At 40.0% G+C, this 22864-nt stretch overlaps 1 protein-coding gene across 1 annotated transcript in view; it reads left to right on the top strand.

Moving 5' to 3' along the window:
- Positions 1–22864, top strand: part of GRID1 (glutamate ionotropic receptor delta type subunit 1) — a 580739-nt gene that overhangs the window by 174967 nt on the left and 382908 nt on the right. The window contains exon 4 of the mRNA XM_019470222.1: positions 6129–6152. Within this exon, the coding sequence (XP_019325767.1) occupies positions 6129–6152 (24 nt within the window). The remainder of the gene's footprint in view (positions 1–6128; positions 6153–22864) is intronic.

Raw genomic sequence — 22864 nt, 5'->3', positions numbered from 1 at the left:
CCATTCAGCCTTACAGTATATTTTCAAAAGAATTATCTAAAAAGAAAAGGCAAGAGAGGAATGGAGTTTTTACTGAATTCTAGTGGATGTCACAGACAGACAAGTCCTTGGTACTTGATTCTCCACTCTGGATAGCCCCTGGAAAGAAGCAGAGCATAGGAAGGGGCTAGGTCTGGATGTGCAGGAAAAATAAAAAGATGGCATCTAAAGCTAGGAGGGTAGTTTTGACTTTCAAGGTGAAGTGATAGGAGCTTTCTGGAGCAAGGAGAGCTGTGCTGCAGTGTTCTCAACTCCTTGCTGCAGCTCTGAAAGCATAGCAGTGTAACAAGGTAATTTTTAAGGCAATTTCAGTAGTGGAGACAAGAAGGAATTAAAGCCTAGATAAGGCTCCTAGCAGAGGCGGGGAACGAGGTAGAGACAAATTTTGGCAACTTTTCCACTGCTGCTCTTTCAGTAGTAATGGTTACTTATGCTCAGCACCTCTCTTTGCTGGGAATGGCAAACGAATTCTTCTACATCTGGTGTTTCTGCCAGATCTGGCCAGCTGGCAGGGAAATACCTCTTCATGGATTGAATGACCCTGTCCCCTTGGAGACTGAATGGGGATGCTGCATCCGCTGACCAAGGGAACAAGGGGCATTCTGTGACTCTCCTCTCAAGCTTGCGTTTCTCCTGGCTGGAGCAGTGGGAAGGCTCACCACACTATTGCACGCCACTGCTTTGCCAAGAGTGGTCTTGTAAAATCGATTCTTTGAAGTCTAATGAGCTTGGGGTGTTGCAGGATGGGGGAATATAGGTAGTAAAAGGTCACGTCCCTGGGCCTTGACTGTGCTTATATAAAAGGATACTTTTAAAGTTGTTGATAATCTGTCAGGCACCATGATGAGGTGCAGAGTAAACCAGAATCTCTTTGATTTCTTCACTGGTAAGGTTATCTGTATGCATGCCGGTCTTGTTTTTCTGTTCTTAGCCTTGGGCTTTATACAGCTATTGATTTTTTTTTTTTTTTTCCTGGTTGTTACAACATTAATGCTTATTCAGGTAAAGATATTTGTTATTTTCCCAACACAGCCTCACAATTCATTAAGAATGTGATGTGTTCCTGTGTGCTAGTAATGACTGCTTTAATTCCAGCAAACAGGATGCCTTACAAACAGCAGGTTAGATATTCACAGCTAGTTCCGTGGTCCATTACAGCGATTCCTTTTCTTCTTCTCTACAGCTAGCATTAGTATTCAAAAGCTGAAAGCATGCTGGTGGAAAGCTACCTAAATATTTATGGACTGTTGCTAGGGTCAGAGTAACAAGGGCAGCAAATGAAATTAAAGATTTACACCATGAAACAAACTGACTTATTAATCACTCTTTGCCAAGTTGCTCATGCTGTTTAAAGAAGAGGTTTTCTAAGAATATTTTTAAAAAATTAATTTTAGCATGAAATTTTGATCTGTAGTTTCACTTCAATATCTGCATTATTTCTTCCAACAAGATGAGCGGGTGGAGAAGATGTTGCACAACTGACAAAGCTGGCTGTTGCATAGCTTGATTTTGTAAGAACAGTACTCCACATCTTTTATCTCACTATATCAAAGTGTACCAAATTTTAGGGTCATAAATACCCCTGTATGAGGAAAGTAATGTGAGGGAAGAACCTGAGATGCAGCAACCTCAGGAAATTCATATGCCAAGTCAGACTTAGGAATATAGAAACCTGGAGTTGGGCAGACTTTGCATTTAAACTTTGCAGTCAAACCTCAGGCCGGACAAGGAAGCTAGCTGTGCTGAGCAGTGAGCAAGCTGAGATGGTTTTATGATTTTTCTGGAGGGGTACAAGAACTTGGATAACTTGGCATCTGCATTAAATGAGAAACGACGCTCTTCTGTTTTGTGGAAGCATGACAGAACATACATTTTAAATGGAAATTGCCTTGCTTATTCAAATGAAAACCTCTGAGCACAGAAGCCCTGCTTTCATTATTTTGATTAGAAGCTAAGTATTTTGCAAGAGCAAGCAGGTAGGAAAAGAGCCAAATTGGAGGGGAAGAAAATTTTTTTTTTCCCTTCAAAATACGACTTTTTTGTTGCTTTGGAACATGTGTGTAAACTCATAAAACCAAAGTAAAACATGAACTATTTTTGTTGTTATTCTGAGATAAATTTAAGTGATTATCTAGCGAGGCCTCCATAAGGTGACAGCACAATGTGAATAAATACATACATCACCTAGAGAAAACGAACTGAACTGTAAGTGGCTTTAATAAGCAGCATGCCAGCTTTTTCTTTTGGATTTTAGCTAGGGATTGCATAAAACAAAGCCCCAGGAACTGACTTAGCGTTAATGCATTTTCTAGTTTTCTCTCAAAGTAGTGTTAAGTATTTAAACAGAATAAGGTAGGGTATTTTATTTCAGTAAAATAATGATAAATTAAAAATAAAAAGATTACATTTGTTTAAAAAGTGCATGCACATGTGTAGGATATCCTTTGGTTTGGCTAGGAAAATTCTAAGGTAGATCAGAACCTGTATGAACAAATGTATAATATCCCAGTTATATCCCAGTTAAATATTGAAATAGCAATTATTTGCTCTAAGTAGTGCATGTGTGTAACAATGTCAGTACAGTCACGTTGTTTGGAATCAGCATTTGCATTTTGCAAATGAAACTGGTCTCTTTTCATGACTCACTAGAGCGGAGTTGTGTTGATAACCACCCAAAAGGGATTTTGGATATGCTTGGAGAAGGTACGTGCTTGTTTCTGCTAGTGGAGTGCCTGAACATTAGCATTTGCAAATATTTTTGTTTGCTGGTAATTCATGGTTCTTTTGCTTTGCAGGGAAATAAGACCTCAGTGAAGGTGAAAGAAAAAAGAAACCTAAGAAAGGCTCGAAGGGATTTTCATTCTTATTATATAAGGCCAAAGGATTCACAGAGAGGTTCTGAAACCTATTGTCTCTAGATGAAGTTGCTGCTGTTTTGTGTCCTGTCCCGTCATCCTCCCGCCCCCTGCCCTGAGGAGCAAAGTATCTGCAGTTTTACTGAAATCCACAACAGCTTTAGGCTCAGGATTGTCCAAAATCACATCAGTGATGAGTGCTCTAATTTGGAAGAGTAACTTTGCCTATTTTCCAGTATTGCTAACTGCACTGTGATTTAAAAAGTAATAATTTGCTTAGAATCACAGCAATTCAGAGCCTGGATATATCCATCACAATACATTCAATTTTTGCTGATTCTTTGCCTGAAAAGAGTCTTGACCTGAGGAATAGTTCTATTGCCTAGCCATTAAAGAAAGCTCTGACACGTAGGCACTCCAGTCTCCTTATTCTGGCTCATTAATATTGGGCTGATGTTATGTATGCTGTATGGCCAGTGTGGAAATTCCAAGAACTTCACCAGCTTCAGAGCATCCCCCCTTATTTAGCATTCATAGACACGCCTGTCTAAACATAGAGTCTTTCTTCTGTATTTTACTTAAACTGTATAATCTTTTTCCCAGTGCGAAGGAAGGCGCACACAGCCACAGATGCCTGAGTGAAATATTCCTCTTGCTGCCCTGTGAAAAAATTCTGAAATGCTGAATTACCTCATGGCACTGACCCCCTGAGAGATGTAAAGGCATCTTGCAGAAAGATGAAGTTTTGTGCATTCAGGTACTTCATGCAGGACGCTAAATACAGAATCTGGATTTAAAAAATAATTTTGGGGAAAAAAATAATTCCTGATGATGACAGGGGAGTTAGGTATGTTGTAGCTCTACAGCACAGAATACTGATTCTGAATAGCAGTCTGTCTAGAAAGATGCATGTGGATGTGGAGTGGGTTTTCCTTGCTTCATTTTTTAATACAAAGACTAAATGCATGCTAGAATACAGTGCTTCAGATGTTTTAAAATGTATGCATACCCTCTGTCTGCCTATCTGTTTTCTATGGTGTGAGCTGTAGAACGAGTTGTACCTTTCACACCTCTGTCAGTCATCTTGTACGAACTTTTCATGCGAAAGACTCCTGAGGATTTTTCCTGCTGTTGTACAGAGTTCCTAGGTCTCGGAAATCACTTTTGAAGTCAAAGGGGACTCTTCAACAGTGGATTCCCAGTACTGTGTGTAGTGTGTTATACACTTACAATCTGATATTTGAATTAGCTGTTGTCAGAAGAGAGACTTTCCTAAGATGTATATAACAAATCTTGCCTATGTGGACGCTGTATCTAGCTATATATATTTTTTTTTTAAGTAGCCTTGGAAGAATTCTGGTTGGTCCCATGTACGATAAACTAAACACAATTTTGGTTCCATTCCCATCCTCAATTTTCATTTATTGTGAAAACATGTCTGACTTCCCGGAGTTGGTAGATTTGAGGGCGAGAGAAAATGAAGGTGTATTGAATATCTTGATACGATACTTGGAAGTACACAATCTTTCTCTGCTAGCATGATTTTGGTTTCCACATTGTGTCTATGTTTTTCTTAGCTTCCCGATAGAGAGGTAGTCAGTCACCAGACAAAATGGCTTTACATGGAAGTGCAATTCTTACATGCTGTTGTCTACTAAGGGTAGTTTTAAACGGTAGATGAACAAAGTGTTGTCTGCTATTTGCACTATGTAGGATAGCTCCCGTAGTTTCCCAAGGTTGGTGGGGGCTTTCCTGTGGGGAACTGCAGTGTGGACAAGGCCTCAGAGTACGGATTTTTTTTCCCTGGAGCTGAAGGCAATGAAATGCGTGTAAGACTAGCCTAGCTAATCAAGCTGTCTCGCGTTTGCCAGCAAATGCAGCCTACCGATCAGGAAGACAACAGCAGAGACGGATGGCTTCCTGCCTGCCAACAGGGAGCCTGGCTCTAAGCGACGTCTCCAATAACTCTTCAGGAGTTGCCCCTCAGAGTGGCGTTTGGGAAGCGCAGCCCCACGAGGTGCACAGTTGCCCTGGTCTCTGTGCTACATTACTGCCGTGGTTGATTTCCGTACTGGCTTATTGAAAGAGAAGCAGCTAGAGGCATCATCTCCTGGGGATGTGATTTGCATTCTGTGTTTAATTAAAGCATGACAGTTTATGCCAGAGGATGTTAAAATGCGAAATGGAACGCTCTTTGCCAAATATTGGGATTTTATAGAGACTTGGAAACTCATTAGTAGAGAATTTTATTCATAATAACTGTGCAGCCTGTTTTGCAGGGCCCATTGAGTTTGGCCTTGTTTTCTTTTGGGTTTCTCCCTCACTGAGTTGTTATTTCAGCCTCACATAATATTGATGGAAATACCCTGCTCAGTGACAAAACTATTTGAGAAAGAGGGCACTAAGCAAAATGTTTTTCTACTAGGGAGCTGCTCCAGGGGACTGTTAATGAGATAGAGAACCTCCTCCACACTAGGTCATAGGTTTCAATTTGATTACATCAGTCAAATTTTAACCACCTCATAAGCTGTTAGGTGGCTGTAAGAAATGTGGTAGGTATTTTATACTGCTTGCTAGTTTTTTACAGGACACCTGTACAAACCTCACGACCCTGACAACTTGATTGGTAGTCTCAGAAGAGAAGTCAAGTATTAAACAGGAACAATCATGCGGATAACTGTGCATAAATACTTTGTACAGTGGGTCAACAAGTAATAACAAGACACAAATATCACCTCACTTTGTGAATTGGATCACGGATTTATCACTTTGAAATCAGCTATTAGCAAATGAATTCAGTCAAAGTATCTGTCAGTTTTGATTAAGCATGAAAAGTCATATTATTTTTACAAATGCTTAAAATGTCATTTAAATTTCAGGTGGCCTGACTTGTTTTTTTGTACAAAGGTTTACCAGGAGTCTGATAGAATTTACCCTTCTCTTAATTATGAGGCGAGGTCACCAAGATGGGGGTCACTTTGCCCTTTTTCCTGGTTGTGTTGTAAGAAACGACTAGCCACGCTTCAGCTGTGTACTGCAGAGCTTCTCTTTGGAGACATACAGGGTTGGTTAGTCAGCCCTGGCCATGAGTTATTAATGTGTAGATTCAGAGTTGTTAGAATTATTCAAAATCCTATTCTTTCATCAAAAATTGAGCTATAAACCATGGTAAGAAGTGACATTTTCATGTGCGTGAATTGAACTGCTTTAAAAGTCCTTTCTTGATATTGCCAGATAACCTGCACAAAGTCAGAGAAGGCAACAGAATTCACAATGAGGGTCAGAGATTGGGAAACTATTAGTGAGGTGTTTGCGTGATAGACTTCTCTCGTGATTACCCACAGACATCCAAAACATTACTTGATTTGCAAGGGTTTGGTTTTTTGCAGATAACCCTGGGTTGTGTGTGTAATTGTGTTAATACTGCTCTCTACTGCCTACCTAACAATGCTGAAGGGTTTACCTTGGAACCAGAGAATGGAAACAAGTCCCCACTCTGCAGACTGTTTGGATTAGACTAATTTATGCTAGAGTGCAGGCAATCCTAGGGAAGACATGTAATGCTGGAAGTTAGAGCAGCCTGGACCGTATTAAGCTCCTGTTAGGTTTCAGATAATTAGTGGTGGATTCCACTGTGAGATTCATCCCTCAGTTGTTGAACCAAGGAAGTTTGAGTTAACAATCTCTAATATGTCTTATGATCTTGCTTTACTTTGTATGTATTTACAGTTTATAATTTTCAGTCTTTTTCAGTTTAATGTTAAATTGTACCTATTTGATGAAGCTTGTTTTGCTGCACAAGGAATTGGCATCCTAAAGATGCCAATCAAGGTGACATTTTTCTGGAGCGCTGGGAGAAGCTAGGTTGGACCTGCTTAAGGAGCAAAGGGGAAGGCCACAGAGGGAAAGGCTGCTGATGTTAACTTGTTCTCTTGTACTTTTTCCATAGCTATTAATACAGAAGAATTGTACGGTAAATGATGCATTTTGAGTGAATGTTCTCAGTTCTGTCTGACACGTCTCCCTGATGTTTCGGTAGAACATCCATTCAGGACTAAGTGTCGGCTGTGGTATTCATCTTCCTCTGGAAGAAGACAGTGATTTTGCACTTCATGAGGACTTGTAACTCTGGGCTTCGGTAACTTTCTCCTATGTGCGTAGCTTCTATTTGGAGATTGCGATTTCAGAAGGCCTTGGGAAATAATAGATACAGCAAAGGGCTAGGTTTTTCTTTGTTATCACTCCTTGTCGTGAGGGCTCATTCCTTCCTCGTCCTTTTAATTCATAGACAGTCTCCTACTAAGTCTCAGCAGAGCACGGGCGAAGCCCTTGCTCCGCGCCCTCTGGCTGTGCTGCTGGCTGGCAGTTTCCGTTCTGCAGCCAGTGCGACTGCAGGAGTTTTCTAAACTGAAGCAGGGACTGCAAAAGCATGTAGTAAAAAAAATAATTTCTAATGACTTATGTCATACAAAAGAGCCACAATAGCATTTAATAGATGCTTTAACAGAAAGCTGAGATGTTGCATCACAGAGAAGTTTATTCTACTCCTAAATACAGATGATTCATGTTAAGTTTAACTTTGAATTGTTTATTTTTTGACCTAAGGCCTGAAATGGGGGGAGTTATGGTTTTACCTATCATAAGTAGTAAATATTCATGCTTTTAAGTGAATTTCAGATTGTACCAAGGTAATTTCCTTTGTAATTAATAACACCGATATAGCTGATTTCTTATTTTGTTCCTATACTAGAATTGTCATGCAGTAAATCATATACTGGACTGTGATTTCCTGTTGATGCTGAAATATTGTAATGTAATGGCCTACTATGTTCGTTCATGGAATCCAGAAATAAATAAATCAAAGGAAACAGTCTGCTAAAATGCAGTTTCAGCATAATTACTAACACTTTATATGAACTACTCTTTGAGCTATTTCTTGTAATCAAAAGATACGAAAGATGTGGATTTTAATCAGTTGCTGTGGGAGAGGCTTATTAAAAAGATCTTCAGGGATTAAAGAAGCAGAGCAGAAGAGATTATAGTTGTGTTAGTGAAGCATCTTTTTAAAAAAAAGTCTTCATATTTTTAGCAAACATATAGTGTAATCTATGGGCACATGACGACAGAACGAACAGCAGCCAGAGAATATCCTTTGCAGTGCTGCATACCTCTGACAAGATCTTACTTTCTGTGGCATCTGGTTATATTGCATATTAATATGTTACATCACAGTGTATTACGTAACCTAAAGCCCCAACAATGAGAAAGGGGTGGGGGACTGAGCAGAAGTGTCTGTAATCTGGCAGAAATATGACCGAAAGAATTCAGCAGCTCAAGTATTTTTGTGTGTAACTGCAAATGGTCAGAAAACCAGGCAGATTTAGCAGCCTTTGCAGCTGCAGTACTAGAAATTTTCAACGACAGAGCAGAATTGCAAATGAGATATTTAGAAAATTGTTGTATAGGCTTTTTAATAGACAATACTCATAGCATGTATTCAACCAAATTTGAATATAGAAAATAAAATTAGATTCAGATTGTAGTTAGTATTTTTCTGGAATTACATCTTGAAACCATAGATTCTGTACTACAGCTCCTGCAGTACTAGAAATTTTCAACGACAGAGCAGAATTGCAAATGAGATATTTAGAAAATTGTTGTATAGGCTTTTTAATAGACAATACTCATAGCATGTATTCAACCAAATTTGAATATAGAAAATAAAATTAGATTCAGATTGTAGTTAGTATTTTTCTGGAATTACATCTTGAAACCATAGATTCTGTACTACAGCTTTTTTTTTTTCAGAATTAGTGGAATTTCTATAATAATATCTGTTGTTCTAAATTGCCTCTTTAGCTACTGTAGTCTTATATTTCTGGTCCATCATTTAAAATCTGGGTGCCATTTTTATTTATATGGCTAGGTAAGTATGTGTCAAATACTTCTCATAAAAATAATTCTGGGCTCTGATCCTGTAGACACGAACTGCCAGCATATGTACTCTGTATCTCCATTGAATAAGCATTACTGCCATAAGCCAGATTGATGGAATCGGAGCTTTGACCTGGCCAAGGACAGCTGGCCATCCCGAAGATCAGTGTATGTGGTTATAGGATATATGATTGCTGCTTTATTGTGCCATTTAGGTGACAGTAGTTCAGTGTGAACTAATACTAAACAGACAGCACTACGTATTAATTGTCGTATTAAAAAATGGTGTTTGTGTGTCTTCTGGGTTGGCCACTACCAAGATGTTCTTGTTTACATTGCTACTACCTTCACTGACAAACTTTTCATAATTATTGCAAATAACTTATGAGGCTTTTTCTTTAAATCTTTTATCAAATCTGTATTCTGGCTAGCAACTCATTCACATTTGCAAGAGATGTTGAATTCTATTGATAGTACCTAAAAAGGTCAAAACCGTATACCAGCTTGCTCCAGAGACTTGCTGCGTGACTTGAGGTCCAGAGCAATCTAATTAAAATACCATGAGACAGCCAAGCTCTGAAACTCTTCTAGGCTTCTTTCCTTAGCTGGAAATCCCCATGGCTGTTTTGTTGTTATCAGAGCTTAGAGATTGAGTTTGGTCATTTTCTCTGTGGTCTGTTGTGCTTCAGTCTCTGTGAAGGAAGCCAGAAGGCTTCAGTGAGTCATGAAGCAACTTATGTTACCTGATAGCTTTTTCTGATTCTAGTTCAAGTGTCATTTATTGCCCAAACTGTAGACTCCTCTGTGTAAAAGAACATCATTGGAGTACATGGAGAGAGTACCTGCACGCCTGAGAGTGTTTGGGGAACTGGTAGGGAGCCATTACCTAGCCTCTTGGTCGTTTGGAGTAGGGGACTTAATTCTGATGGATCTCTGACTCAAATATGGTTGATTTGGTCACGAGTGAATAAAATCTCTAAAGAGAGCCTAAAATGCTATTTTGCATTGAGGCTTTTCTCAGAAATGCCTAGTTTGCTATAGCTAGGAAGCAGTATAAAAGTTGAATTCTGCAATGAAATAATAAAATTAAGAGTTAGTTTTCACAGAAAATAAATGCCCATTGAGAGGTATTTAATTTCAGTTTCAGTCATGGAGAAAGTTGTGCCCACAAATTTCCAGCATACCTTGTTTTCAAATCAGCAGCCAGGAAATACCGGATGCAGGTGGGAAGTTGTGGATTAAAACTTCTTGCTATGGATTATTTGTAAATACCATGCTCAGCCCTCTAAATGGGGAGGATTAAGACCTAAGCGCCAGAAACAAAAATCAGTGTGTGTATGTGCAGGGATCTGCTGGCTTAGGTGGTTAGGTCTATCATGATAAGGGCGAATTTGACCAAGGTGAAGGACACTTACCTTAAATGTGTAGTGACTGTAGTGTTATGGGTGGATTAGAGTACCCTGAAATCTGGATAGTACCTTGAAGCTTTTCAAAATGGTACAGTGTCTTTCTGCCTGCGAAACAGTGGTAGAAGATAAATGCAGTTTTGGTAAAAATCCATTGTGGGAATGTTTGTGTTTCGATGAAAAAATGTTTTTGTTCTGATAATAGCCATTTCTTTTGATTAATGTTACACTGTTTTGTTTATTTTTATTACGTGTTTTTTTAAACTAATTTAGCTGATGTTTCATGTTTGAGATTTTGATTTACTATTTTACACTACCATTGTGTAATGCTATGAAATGAATATGACTTAGAAGCCTTAGAGGTTTAATCTTTTGTTCTGATTTAGAAAAAATTATCTGAAATGTCCAGGATTTCCAACTGAGACCAAAAATAAATTTTTCATTCGTTATTTCCAATTTGCTTGTAATTGCAAAACAAGGGAGGATCTTTTAATGTAAGGTAGAGGAGGAACAGAATACCATTGGAAGACTATTTCTCAAAGGTTTAACTTGAACTCTTATTGAAGTCTTGGGTGATTGCTAATTGTTTGAGCTGTGTTTCTCTGAGAAAAAACAAAATTTCCGATTACTCCATGTGAAGGTGGAGCAGAATCACCTTTTTGAGGAGAGGAAAAAAGGGAGGATCTGGCCAACTTGGATGAGTGAGAGAGCGAATATTGAAGGAGCGAGTGGGTGGAAAAAAAGATGACCAAAAACCCAGGTTGCACAGGTGAAGACAGAAGAGGATGATAGGGAAGAGGAGTGGGGTGAGATGGGAAGATGAATGGGAAAGTTTTTGGTGGGAAGGGTTGCCCAGTGTGCAGTGGAAGGAGCTGGTGCTTGGTTTTCAACTGCCTTACCAGGTAACGCTGGTACCAGCCTCCCATGTGTTTGCCCAGTCCTGGGCAAGGCTTAGGTGTGGATAAATCTCTCCGTTAGCTGTACACACAGCCCTCTGCAATGGGAAATGCCCCCATAATCTCCCAAGTAGCTGAGCAATGCCTTCCACTGTGCTGGGGGAAAGTGGCAGGGGTGAGTGTGTCAATTAGGGTTGTTGGGAGGGTGTGGGAGGCATGAGGGGCTGTGCCAGGCACGGGAGCTGCCCATGCCATGGAGCCGTTGGGCTGTGCCTGGGCTGGAGGGGCCCGTGGGATGGCAACTGAAGAGCTCTGCTGTGGGAAACTAGGTGTGATAATTCAGACACCTGAACGAGGTCTGTAACATTACAGTCTGTATGAAAGCGGGCATTAAGAGACAACCGATTGTGTCATTTGGGCCCCTCACTACAAGAAGGACGTTGAGGTGCTGGAGCGTGTCCAGAGAAGGGCAACGAGGCTGGTGAGGGGTCTGGAGAACAAGTCTGATGAGGAGCGGCTGAGGGAACTGGGGTTGTTTAGCCTGGAGAAAAGGAGGCTGAGGGGAGACCTCATCGCTCTCTACAACTACCTGGAAGGAGGTTGTAGTGAGGTGGGGGTCGGTCTCTTCTCCCAAGTAACTAGCGATAGGACGAGAGGAAATGGCCTCAAGTTGCGGCAGGGGAGGTTTAGATTGGACGTGAGGAAAAATGTCTTTACTGAAAGAGTGGTTAAACATTGGACCAGGCTGCCCAGGGAAGTGGTGGAGTCCCCATCCCTGGAGGTATTTAAAAGACGAGTAGATGAGGCACTTAGGGACATGGTTTAGTGGACGTGGTGGTGTTGGGCCGACGGTTGGACTCGATGATCTTAGAAGTCTTTTCCAACCTCAATGATTCTATGATTCTATGATTTCTGCTTCTGGAACAGAATACATGCCAGCTTCTTAATTTCTTACTGTTCGTTGTCTCATTAATTTTTGTCTCAAGGCTGTGTAGTATTCTATTACCTGCTTTTGCCAATATTTGTTATAAACACCTACTGAAGTTTCATATTAAAGTAGCCTCACTGTTGGCATTCCAGACGAGACTTTTCAATTCAGGTTTGCCATAAAATGCAGTTTGTGAGATAATTATATTAGAGAGAACTGCACTCTGCAAAATGCTTTAAAAGCTGGACTATAATTAATTATAAAGTGACCTCTTAAAGAGAGTAGATTTATTTCTTTAGCATGGATTAATTTCCTGATAGAGATTTTGGATTGCCATCAAAACAGAATTGAATCTGTCAGTGTCTGTGTCACTATTGCCACATCTAGCAGTATTTACCAGCTTTGATGTGATGGGAACTCTTCTGTGAGAGAAAGGGCTCCTTGGAGGCCAGAGCTTTCCAACCCTTAACTTCCTTTCCGAGTGCCACAGTAGTGCTGATAACTATTCATGTGTCTTCTATAATTTACTAGAAACTGTAATGAGATCAACAGTTCCATTCGCGGAAGTGGCCGCGTGCCAGTGAAGAGGTGTCAGCTGGTTCAGTCTAACTTGTACCAAACTGATTAAGACTGAGATGATGGAGGTTTGTACTTCTTTGCTACCACGCTGCTGGGGGCCATAACATTGTTGTTATGGCATCCCCGTTGTTTTTGTCTTTTTAACTATCTGTGCTGTATCTCTGCAGGGAATGCAAGTCCTTCAATGGATAAACCTTGTTTTTTCCTTTATTTTTTAAAAATAAATTTTGTGTATAAGCTAGCTAGACAACAGTTTGTTTTAGATATGCTCTCAATTTCTGTCTGTAGCTGCTGATGGCTCTGACTTAAGCTATACTCAGCTTTTCCCCTGTTGAGTACTGAACCTTTGAAAAGGTTCTTGGCAATAGCCAGCTGATGTGGATCACCCTGCGCAGAGGCTGATGCTCGTGATACCAATCAGTTAGAAATTCTGGTGTGAGGCTAAACAGATCCTTCCGATTCATGGTTCAGCCACAAGGTAAGCAAACTGGGGTGGGGGGAAGAGATGAAATCTCACTGGAATTGAACCTCTTTGGAAATGTATAAAACAACTGAAGGAGATTTAGAAGGCACTTTATTTTTCACCTGAAGCAACAGGTGGTTTGTGCAGCAAGATGGTAGAAGAACGGCTTTAATGAGAGAGTAGGAGCAGGCTTTGAAACTCTTCATATTTTTAGTAGTTTTAGGTTAAGTGAGGCAAAGAAAGCTGATGAGCAAAACCTATTACAGAAATCTGGAAAGTAGGACATAAGAATTAAAGGCAAAAACTGGTCTAAAAATTTGAGTTCTGAGATTCTCTAACAATGCATCCTCAAGAAGAAACTGTGTTGTGGTTCAAATGTGCAACATTATAGTACTGGGTTTGTGGAAAACCCAGAATTAATGTTTGATAATGTGTTAAAATTTAGCCAACCAGAAGCAGCTGCCCAGTCCGGAATGAAGGATGGGCAGTGCGCTGATCCTAGCAATAAAACAGAAAATTGTAAACACTTATAGAAAACTTGAAGCAGAAAGGCATTTAGAGCTGAAAGTCAGGTCAAGTGTCAGCCTGGCATTTGGAGAAAGAGGAAAAATTGCAGTGTGTAACATGAATTTGCAAGGACCAATAAATATGCCCAGATGACAAGGTGGTGATCTTAAAAGTACTCCTTTTAGAAGCAAAGGATGAAAGGTTACAACAGAAAAAGAGTGGGACATTTATGAAGTAAATGGGACTCTACTGACTTTAGGGTAAACGTATCAGTGCAGTACCAGGAAAAACAGTATTATCTAAAGAAAAAAAGCATATGGGTGAAAATGAGGCTTAACAGCAGCCATTTCATCCTTCCTGTAGAAGTAAAGGCAGTATCTGTGTAAGAAATAGGAATGGTGGTGGTTTTTTGTTGTACTGGGGGAAGGAATGTAGAGGAAAGAGAATCCACTCATTAGGCCACTCTTATAATTGGCTTGAACTCAATCCCCATTATCCTTAATTTAACAGGATGACAGAAAACAAGTATGGTAGGAAATAATAAGGTGCATCCTAAGATGAGTGTGTTTAGAACTGATCATAGAGCTACAGTAATTAAACATCAGTGGTCACCCTCTGCTGACTTGTTCAGTGGGAGAAATGAAAACGAGAACACTTTCCACAAGGTGGAAACTAATGACAGAGACGCTGCGGATTACATACATCTAAAGAGACAGACAAGAAAGGCAGAAAAAGACTTCGGTGTTATTTAGGGTCCCAAGTGCTGCTACTACTTAGGAAAATGGTTTGCATTTTTTCCCAGATTAGAAACAAGGGTTGGAAACTGCCAAATTATCACAAGGCATCACTGCGTGGCCATGTGTCATTTCAGTGTTGGGCAGCAATGTGAGGTTACCACATGTGGAGCACTGCTTAAAACAAAATTAAACAAAAAAAAAAAAAAAAACCCAATTGGAACAGTTTAAACCTGCATTTACCACATGTGGAGCACTGCTTAAAACAAAATTAAACAAAAAAAAAAAAAAAACAAAACCCTAATTGAAACAGTTCCCAAACCTTGCATTTGTCTGGGTCCGCCTTATGCTATAGACTCCTCTCATTTATTTCATCATCTGCGGGGAATTTTTTCTTGTGATATTTTTGGCTATGCTTTCAATGATAACGGTGGCATTGCACATCAAGCACATGAGCATGTTTTTGTGGGAGAATACGCACTGAAGGAACACAAATCCATCCACTGAGCCCTGGCACAGTGATGCCCTCATTCTCTTTTTGTGGTTTGGTCAGGATGTGCTTCTGCTTTTTACCATCTACCAGCGTTGCATGTATGTTTCCTCTTTCTCATCATGTTTACATCACTACTTCAATTCCCATGCACAGAATTAGATGTTGTTGTGTGATCTATCTACGCTTGGGGAATTTGTTTGTATTAGCACAGTAAATTTATTTAAATAAAGTTATTCCTGTGGATAACATCTTTCTATTAGCTCTATCACCCCGGATGCCATATGCATAATACAAATGTTGCACTATAAAGTGGCGTTACAGAGTGGAACAGGTAAAATAATCAGAAGTGTTAAATTCTGAAGTGATGCTACTGATACAATCCCTGATGCTGAAATCGGAGCTGAGCTGACAAAGGAAAATATCCGAGTGACATTATTTGCAACACAATGAATAGATACAGACCGCTGAGAAGGGATGGGGGAACTGCGGTGATGACTCAGCTACTGTGCCCTCTTAAGCTGGGGAGCTGCTATCTCTATCAGAGGGGAGGATCGTCTTGCAGTCTTTCTTCCAAGACTTTGGTGCTAATGAAATTGGGGCTGGGGTTGTGTGGATCATTTTTTCCCCTTTAGAGGGTCAGTAAATTTAGTGACGTCTGTGGCATTTGGAATAGAATTTGCTCCCTAGAATTTAGTCCTTTGAAGTCTGGGTTAGTGTGGTGAGTAACTGTTTTAATAGTCTATAACACATTGAGGAACTGACTATAAGTGAAACCTCATTAGAATTCAAATATCTGGTACTAAAATGGCTTGGTGTTGTAGCCGTAAGGGCTGGGAAGCATTTCCGAGTAAGACACTTCCAGGAGCAAGGACTGGGTAGCAAAGGACTTCCAGGGACACTTGCAGATAATACAAGAGTATTTATGGAGCACTGAACCAAATTATACCTGACTTTGTGGCATAGCTATTCTTCAGCTTCTGTATACATAAAATAAATGTCTAAACAAAGAGTATCTGTATTTACTGACCAGTCTAATTTTGGCAGGATGCTTTATTTCTATGCTGATCATGTTTGCTACATCTTGTGTGGTTTGTCTGAACAAGAGACATAAAATAAAACCTTAAACATTTTTCTGTAGTTTATTTTCTAGTGATTTGAGGATTAAAGGAGGTATCTCAAAAAAAAAAGAGATTAAAAAAAGATTTTTTTTTGTCAGTAGAGGGCTAAAGCCTTTTAAAATAACAATTGTTTTGCCTTTACATTTAATAGGGGTTCTCATCGTGATTTAAACTGTATTCATTATAAGTCCCTTAATTGTATAATCCTGCTGAATACAGCCAGTGCATTTGTAAATGTTTTTTTTGTGACTGACAGTATGTTTACAAAGATTCTGCTCCTAATCACTAATCCTGCTGAATACAGCCAGTGCATTTGTAAATGTTTTTTTCGTGACTGACAGTATGTTTACAAAGATTTTCTGCTCCTAGATTTGCCTCCTTACTCAACCCTGATACCAATGCCAAGCATATGAAGTACGTTTAGTTGTTTTCTTTCTTAATCTTTTGTACTTTGACAACTTAAAGATGTCGTCAATGAGTGTTTTAAAAGCAGAAGAAATGGAATTATATCCTTGAGGCTGATCAGAGCGTTTCTAGTTTGAAAAGTGGTTTTGCATGTTTATTTTGGAGTAGTCAACTAAAACCCCTTTCGAATGCCAGGAGCAAGCTACCTCGCGCTGCACCCCGGCACGTGAGCAGTACAGAGGGTAACGTGTACTGTGTTGGCACTGTCAAAGAAAATCGCTAGCAGTGATGTCAAATTTAGCCTGATCACTGTGAGGACTAAGGAAGCCTGACATCATGGTTTGGAGCCTGCCACCTGTGCTCAAGTGGAATAGTATCTGATTGCATGAACGCTTGCACTGAGTGGAGTGTGCCGTCTAGGAAGCCGTAATCAGAGCGAGGAAGAGCAGCAGCACTTGCTGCACGAGAGCATTACTGCACCAGGCTCTGTCCCAGCAACGCAGCCAAGCGTGCTGCAGAGTGGCTCGCCTCTTTCTGTGTTGGTGTGGTAGCGGCTCTTCAGAGAGGGCAAATGACTCCCGCCTAACAGCGTGGCAGGAGAAATTGTCGCTGAAGGATTCACAGCAGTAAAAGCAAAAGAAAATGCTATAGTAGGTTACTATCTTAGTCTGGTTGTGTTGCGGTTGAGCAAGGCTCACTGTCTATGGTCTAGGAGGAATCTATATTAAATTAAAGGCCAACGAGCATGTTAGTGGTGTTTTCTGGTTGTTTTTTCTTGTAATTCTAATTCTGCTGCAGGGAGCAGCTGATGCATCATCATGTACTTTGCATGTCTTAGCATGAACTTGTGATTCTCACAAGGGAGATGTCCCACTGGTGGGTCTGAGGTGATTCTCTCGCTAAGGACACCTGAATATGGAGATCACAAGGAAAGAGCTAGAGCAGAGTGGGACAGAGAACCCCGAGTGCTCTAGAGAAACAGAGGGAACTGTATTCTCATAGATCACTTTGCTTTTTTATTTTTATTGAAAAGCATAGCATGAAGAGCCAGTAATCTGTACCCAGTAATCTACCCATCCGTCCCACCTGGGGATCTGCCTCACACTTAATGGGACTTGAAGCCCAATTTGGTTTGCTCATGTAGAAGGTTGGTTGCTTTCAGGAAGCAATTAGCTTTAGCTTGTATTCTTTATGCAACTACTCTTTATTCTTTTAAAATAAGATGGTCTATACTGGTGTAATTGAGAAGGGGAGTGGAGGATGTATTGATGAAAGTCCTGCATAGGGGCAGCCAGTCTGTGCCTTTGTCCAGTGGTTGTAGCCTGTTGCTTCAACAGTGCAAAATACATGCTGAAAAGTAAACATGTATATCTCTGTATTTGAATCAAAGAAGAAGCCTCCAGGTGGAAGCTGAGTGAGGGTGATTCCCTTGCCATCATAACATGCATTTCAGAGCCAAGAATGAGAGAGTCCAGCAGATGAGAACAGCCATCCATAATTTGTGTCTTGCTTCCACTGTTTTCACAGCTTGACCTCAGAAGCAGCCATGATGTCTGGCTTTGGGAGGAAAAAACGTAGCTGGTGTGTGTTTGTTCATAAAAGGACACATTTGTTGTCTCAAATTAACGGGATGCAGAGCCAAGTGGGTATTGAAGTTGATTGCACACAGCTCTATGATTTGGATTTTGGAGCTATATAGAATTGTACAAATTGTATCAAAGGCAGCTTAATCACCCTAGATTTATTTGTGTACATGCTGAATCACAATGAGAGGACAGCTATCTTATGTGGGAGAAGAGATTTAAATGAGTTCAGCCTGTGCTCACACAGTAAAGTTTGCTCCACCGCTGGGACCACAAAACTTTCTTTTCAGCTTTGCATGTACAGTGGTTCTGCATTTTGCAAGTACAGTGTGACGAATGTTTTAGCTAGAAAATGTGAAAGTTAAAAGTATGGCATGAGGGGCACATCAAACTTGATTACCTTTTTGATAGAAATACAAATCTGGTGAATGAAGGGGATGCAGTAAATGTGTAATATATTTGGACTTTAGTAAAGCATTTGATACTCTTTCATGAAATCTTACTTGAAAAATTGATTCAAATTGATTGTGATGGAGATGCTGCCATATGATCAAAGAGTTGGCAGGGCAACTGTAAACAAAGAATAATGCTAAATGGATGAGCCTGGAGCTTTGGGAAAAGCCTAACCAGGGAATAATGCTATATGTGTTCTAATGTTTAATATCTTTGTTAATAGCACAGAAAATGAAGAATATAAACTAAATTCTGTGGAGGTACTGAACCGTGATAGCTCCAATACAGAGGAAAATATTTAAATAACACTGAGAGAAGAGAAGATGGATGTTGATGGATGCATGAAGATTCAGATGTTCAACCAATCTGAATCGTGGCTGAAGGGAAGAATAATGCGTAACAGAAAATTCAGAACAAGCTCACAGTGAAACTTAGGAAATAGATTCTCCCTAGGAAATAGATTCTCCCCTCCCCCCCCCCTTCTAATTAACTCAAATTAATTAAAAAAGCTTTTCTTTGGGGCTTCTCTGTGTTAGGCACAAAGACAGTCGATTCTCTTAAAAAACCCAAACCCCACTAAAAAACTAAAAACACACACAGACCCCCCCTGCCTCAAAACCCCAAATAAAAGACCAAACCAAAACAACCTTGTCTTCACCCAACCGGTGCTTGAATTGAATGAAACGTACTCATTGCACGTGCTGAATTGCTAAATGCAGCAATAGATGGCTACCTGGAACCTTCAGTATACATTCCCCTTGTGGCTGGTCCTGAAAGTGAGCCTCTTATTTAGGATGTAAATCCTTGCTGCGTGTTTTGGCTTTTGTTGAATTCATGGCCATTTCATTGCATGTCACGTGCTATCCAGGAAGTGGAATGCTTAAAAACCCCCGACCCCAAAACAAACCCCCAAACCCCACAAAAACAAAACCTTCAGAAAAAGTTTTAAAGAAACTAAGTCATTACCTCCTTAATGGTACTGCTGGTGCTACCTTGTGTTATTACTGATAAAATATATATGTATATCCAAATCTACAACAATTTTACTGTCTTCAAGAAATGTCAGAAAAATCTTGACGTTTGTCTTGAGAAAATAGAAAAGGATGCTTTTCAAAAACACCCTTTTCTATTTTCTCTTCTGTTATTAATGAGCTCACTAGTTGCTGATACTTCTGTATGAGAAAGGCTGCACTTCAATGTTATGCATTTCAGTACTAAGTTGTTAGGACTGCAGATCTTTTCCAGGAAAATGCTCCCATTCTCAATTGTACTGCCATGTGTGAGGAAGGCTGTAGTCGGCACCACTGAAATACACTCCCTAGGAGCAGTGTAGTTATACTCTCCAAAGAGTTTGCCCAAGAGCTCTTACAAGATTTATCACTTAACAGACTACTGTTTGGAAGAGCCCTATCTGTGAAAGTGTGACTTCAAAGACTAAAATGCTATTTGTAAAACTTATTTTCTAAATCCCCTAAAACGGATTGTCACTATGAAGCCTGTCAATGAAAAAAGAAACATGGAAACTGTTATTAAAACCAAACACAAAGAACCCTCAGCACACCCAAAGGTAGGGAGGAGTGGATTCAGCTTTCTAATCTCATTATTAATATGTGTTTTGATGTTCCTATTTAATAAAGAGAACTTTCCTTTCAATACAAGGACTCTGTGGTGGCCCACCCCTAAATCACTACCTGGCCCTGGCATCGGCCAGTGGTGAAATTCTCATCTCCAAAAGAGTTTTGGGAAGGCCTGCTTGTTGCCTGACAGAACTGTATTGTGGAGCCGAAACGGCAGCAGGTGCCACAGAAAGCCCCTGGGGCTCTGTGTTTGGGACCCTGGGGTGCTGCTCCCAAGGGCAGATGAGCCCGTTTGCCAGCCCGGCCCCGTGGCAGCCAGGAGCACAAACTGTGCAGAGAGGCTTCAGCCGGCACAGATGTAGTAGGCTGCTGTATAGTTAGGTATGAGGAATGGAAGTGCAAGGACTACTGTTCACTTGGAATTTTTTTAAATATTATGGTTGAACAACACTGATAAATATACAGTCAGTAGGAAACAGAAGTAATAAAATAACAAAAACAACAGGAAAAAAAGCCACCTGTGCTTTCTTTAACATACAATTAAATTTTTAAGTTTTCTGTCTGAATAAATGCATTTTGGGATTAACACTTTTTCTGCAAGAGATGTTTGACAAAGTGGATATGAATAAAATGCAGTACATGAAGCCTTCCTCTGGCAGTGTACACATAATCAAATCAAAGAAAATGGCAAGGTTACTGTGTATTAATTCACTTTGTATTTTATGAAGTTGACCTTTTCCTGTGTTGTATCCTAATTAGTATATGCAGACGTGCTGAGTTGTGACTATGGATTCTAGGACCCTTAGACTTCCCTCACCTCTGAGGTTTTGGAGGTCTTTGATCATCCTATAGATTAGAATTTCTGTTCGCATCCCTTCTGAATTACAGACAAAGTGAGTTTGGCATTTCTGTCGCTTACATAGTTTCCCTCTGACTGATGGGTGCTGGTGTTAACGAAAGATGAAGCTAATCAGTATTTGAAGTCTGGATGTGCATGAATCCAGACATAGAGTGGGAAAGTAGTGACTTAGGTTTTCAGTTATTCAGTCGCCTAACTGTACGTAACACCCTGCTTAGGATTTTTATCTTGGGAGAGTACCGACCAACTGCAGCTTCATTGGACATGGATAATTTTTAATGTATCAGTAAGGAAGGGGAGGAATAATTAAGAAATAAAATAACAACAGACTGGTTAAAAATGTGAGAGTTTGCTATAGTCTTATGTTCTTTGCTTACCTAAATGGAGTGGCATCTTTGGTATGAGTGAGTTACTTATGTGCCTGATAACAAGTTCTCCATAGCTCGGTATGAATGACCTCAACAAGATTAAAAGAATAACTAGGGTTTAATAAAAGAAATTTAATAACTTTAACACTTACTAAGAATCAGTTAACTTTTATCTGTGTATTTCTTATTATTGACTATTAGAATTCTGCATTACACATGAAATTTCAACATCTGCAGCGAAGTTATTTTCAGGTAAATTACATGGGAAATTTCTACAAATGTGTTAACTGAAGATTTGGAACTTGGGCTGATATTTAGTAGCTATACCTTACTGGTGTTGCAAAGAGCATTTCTGTTCTGCGATCATATTAAGTGATGTGAGCTCATGTTTCTAGGAAGGTAGGATGTGTCGCGTACTTGCATAATATAGGAGTGTATTTTTAAGGAGTTGTGATTTGGTAAACAATATGGGTCATTACCTTCTGTGACTTCTAAATATAAGCTCTTAGAGATTTGTAGCAGCTATGAGAGCAGACTATTGAGTAACAGCAGTAGTACCACTGTGTGACTGTAAACAGTCTTAAAATACAGTGTGGCTCAGTTGTGTGGGCTTTATAAAGGGTATGGGCAAGTCGCTATGTTCAGTAAAGAACTACAAATGTAGTCATTTCTAGCTACTGAAATGAGGATGTCAGGTTTTTAAAGGGGGAAGTATTATTATTATTGTTGTTGTTGTTATATTATTACTGTCTCTATTAGATTTTACCAAGTGATCAGTGACAGCTGCATATTGACATGGTCCTAAATTTAATGTAGCTTATTTTGGGTTCAGTTCAAGATTCCTGTTGTGGGGCCTGGAAGGGAATACCACTATCTCCTTGTTAGAATATCATCAGAGTCTTGCTAGCCATCTCCTCTGACCCTGCATATAAAACAGCCAGGGGTTCGGTGCCCCCCCGCCATCCCCCCCTCCTCCCCAAGTGTAATTTTTTAATTTTTTTATCAGGTATTTGATATTTTAAAGACTGAGAACAATGGCATGTGCCCTTTCCCCAGATCTGCTCAGATTTTGACTGTTATCACGGCTAAAAGTTGCATCTTTGGTTGGAAAAGGGGTGGGCAGAACACGGAACTGTGCCGTCGCTGTGGAGACCGCAGGAAGCGGGGATGTGGTTGTGCTGCCTCTGCACTGATAAACAGCCCTGTCTAGCCCTTGGGTTGTACGTGGTGGTCCAGGGTAACCGCCTCTGCCTAGAGTATTCCTCTGGGGATGTTTGCAAGCTGCAGTGAGCTGGGACTGTCTCCAGAGGCTTTTAGTGCACCTGCCCTTATCATTGTCACTTCCAGACCTTGTGTGGAAAAATCTCATTTAAAAAATGTGCAGGTGACCTCCTGCCTGACTATCAGCTGCTTTTTATGGTGGCTCTAATTGCACTCTTAAAGGTACAAGTTTCTGAAAGAGGTTGAGTTCTGGAAGAGTTGATCTAAATTTTTATTTGTACAGGTATGCGTTTATGGATTTTGCTGCTTTTGCTTTGATAACTAGATGATTTCTGCTCTGCTATAGGCAGTGGAGTGTTGCAACTGAAATTACTCAGAATCAAGAAGTAGTGATTCCACAAGATTTAGTACATCCTCATTTTACTTTTTTGGTAAAATATGCTCTA

The sequence above is a fragment of the Aptenodytes forsteri genome, unplaced genomic scaffold (genome assembly GCF_000699145.1).
Source record: "Aptenodytes forsteri isolate BGI_AS27 unplaced genomic scaffold, ASM69914v1 Scaffold106, whole genome shotgun sequence".
Taxonomy (NCBI): Eukaryota; Metazoa; Chordata; class Aves; order Sphenisciformes; family Spheniscidae; genus Aptenodytes; species Aptenodytes forsteri.
This window is presented reverse-complemented; position numbering and strand designations above follow the sequence as displayed.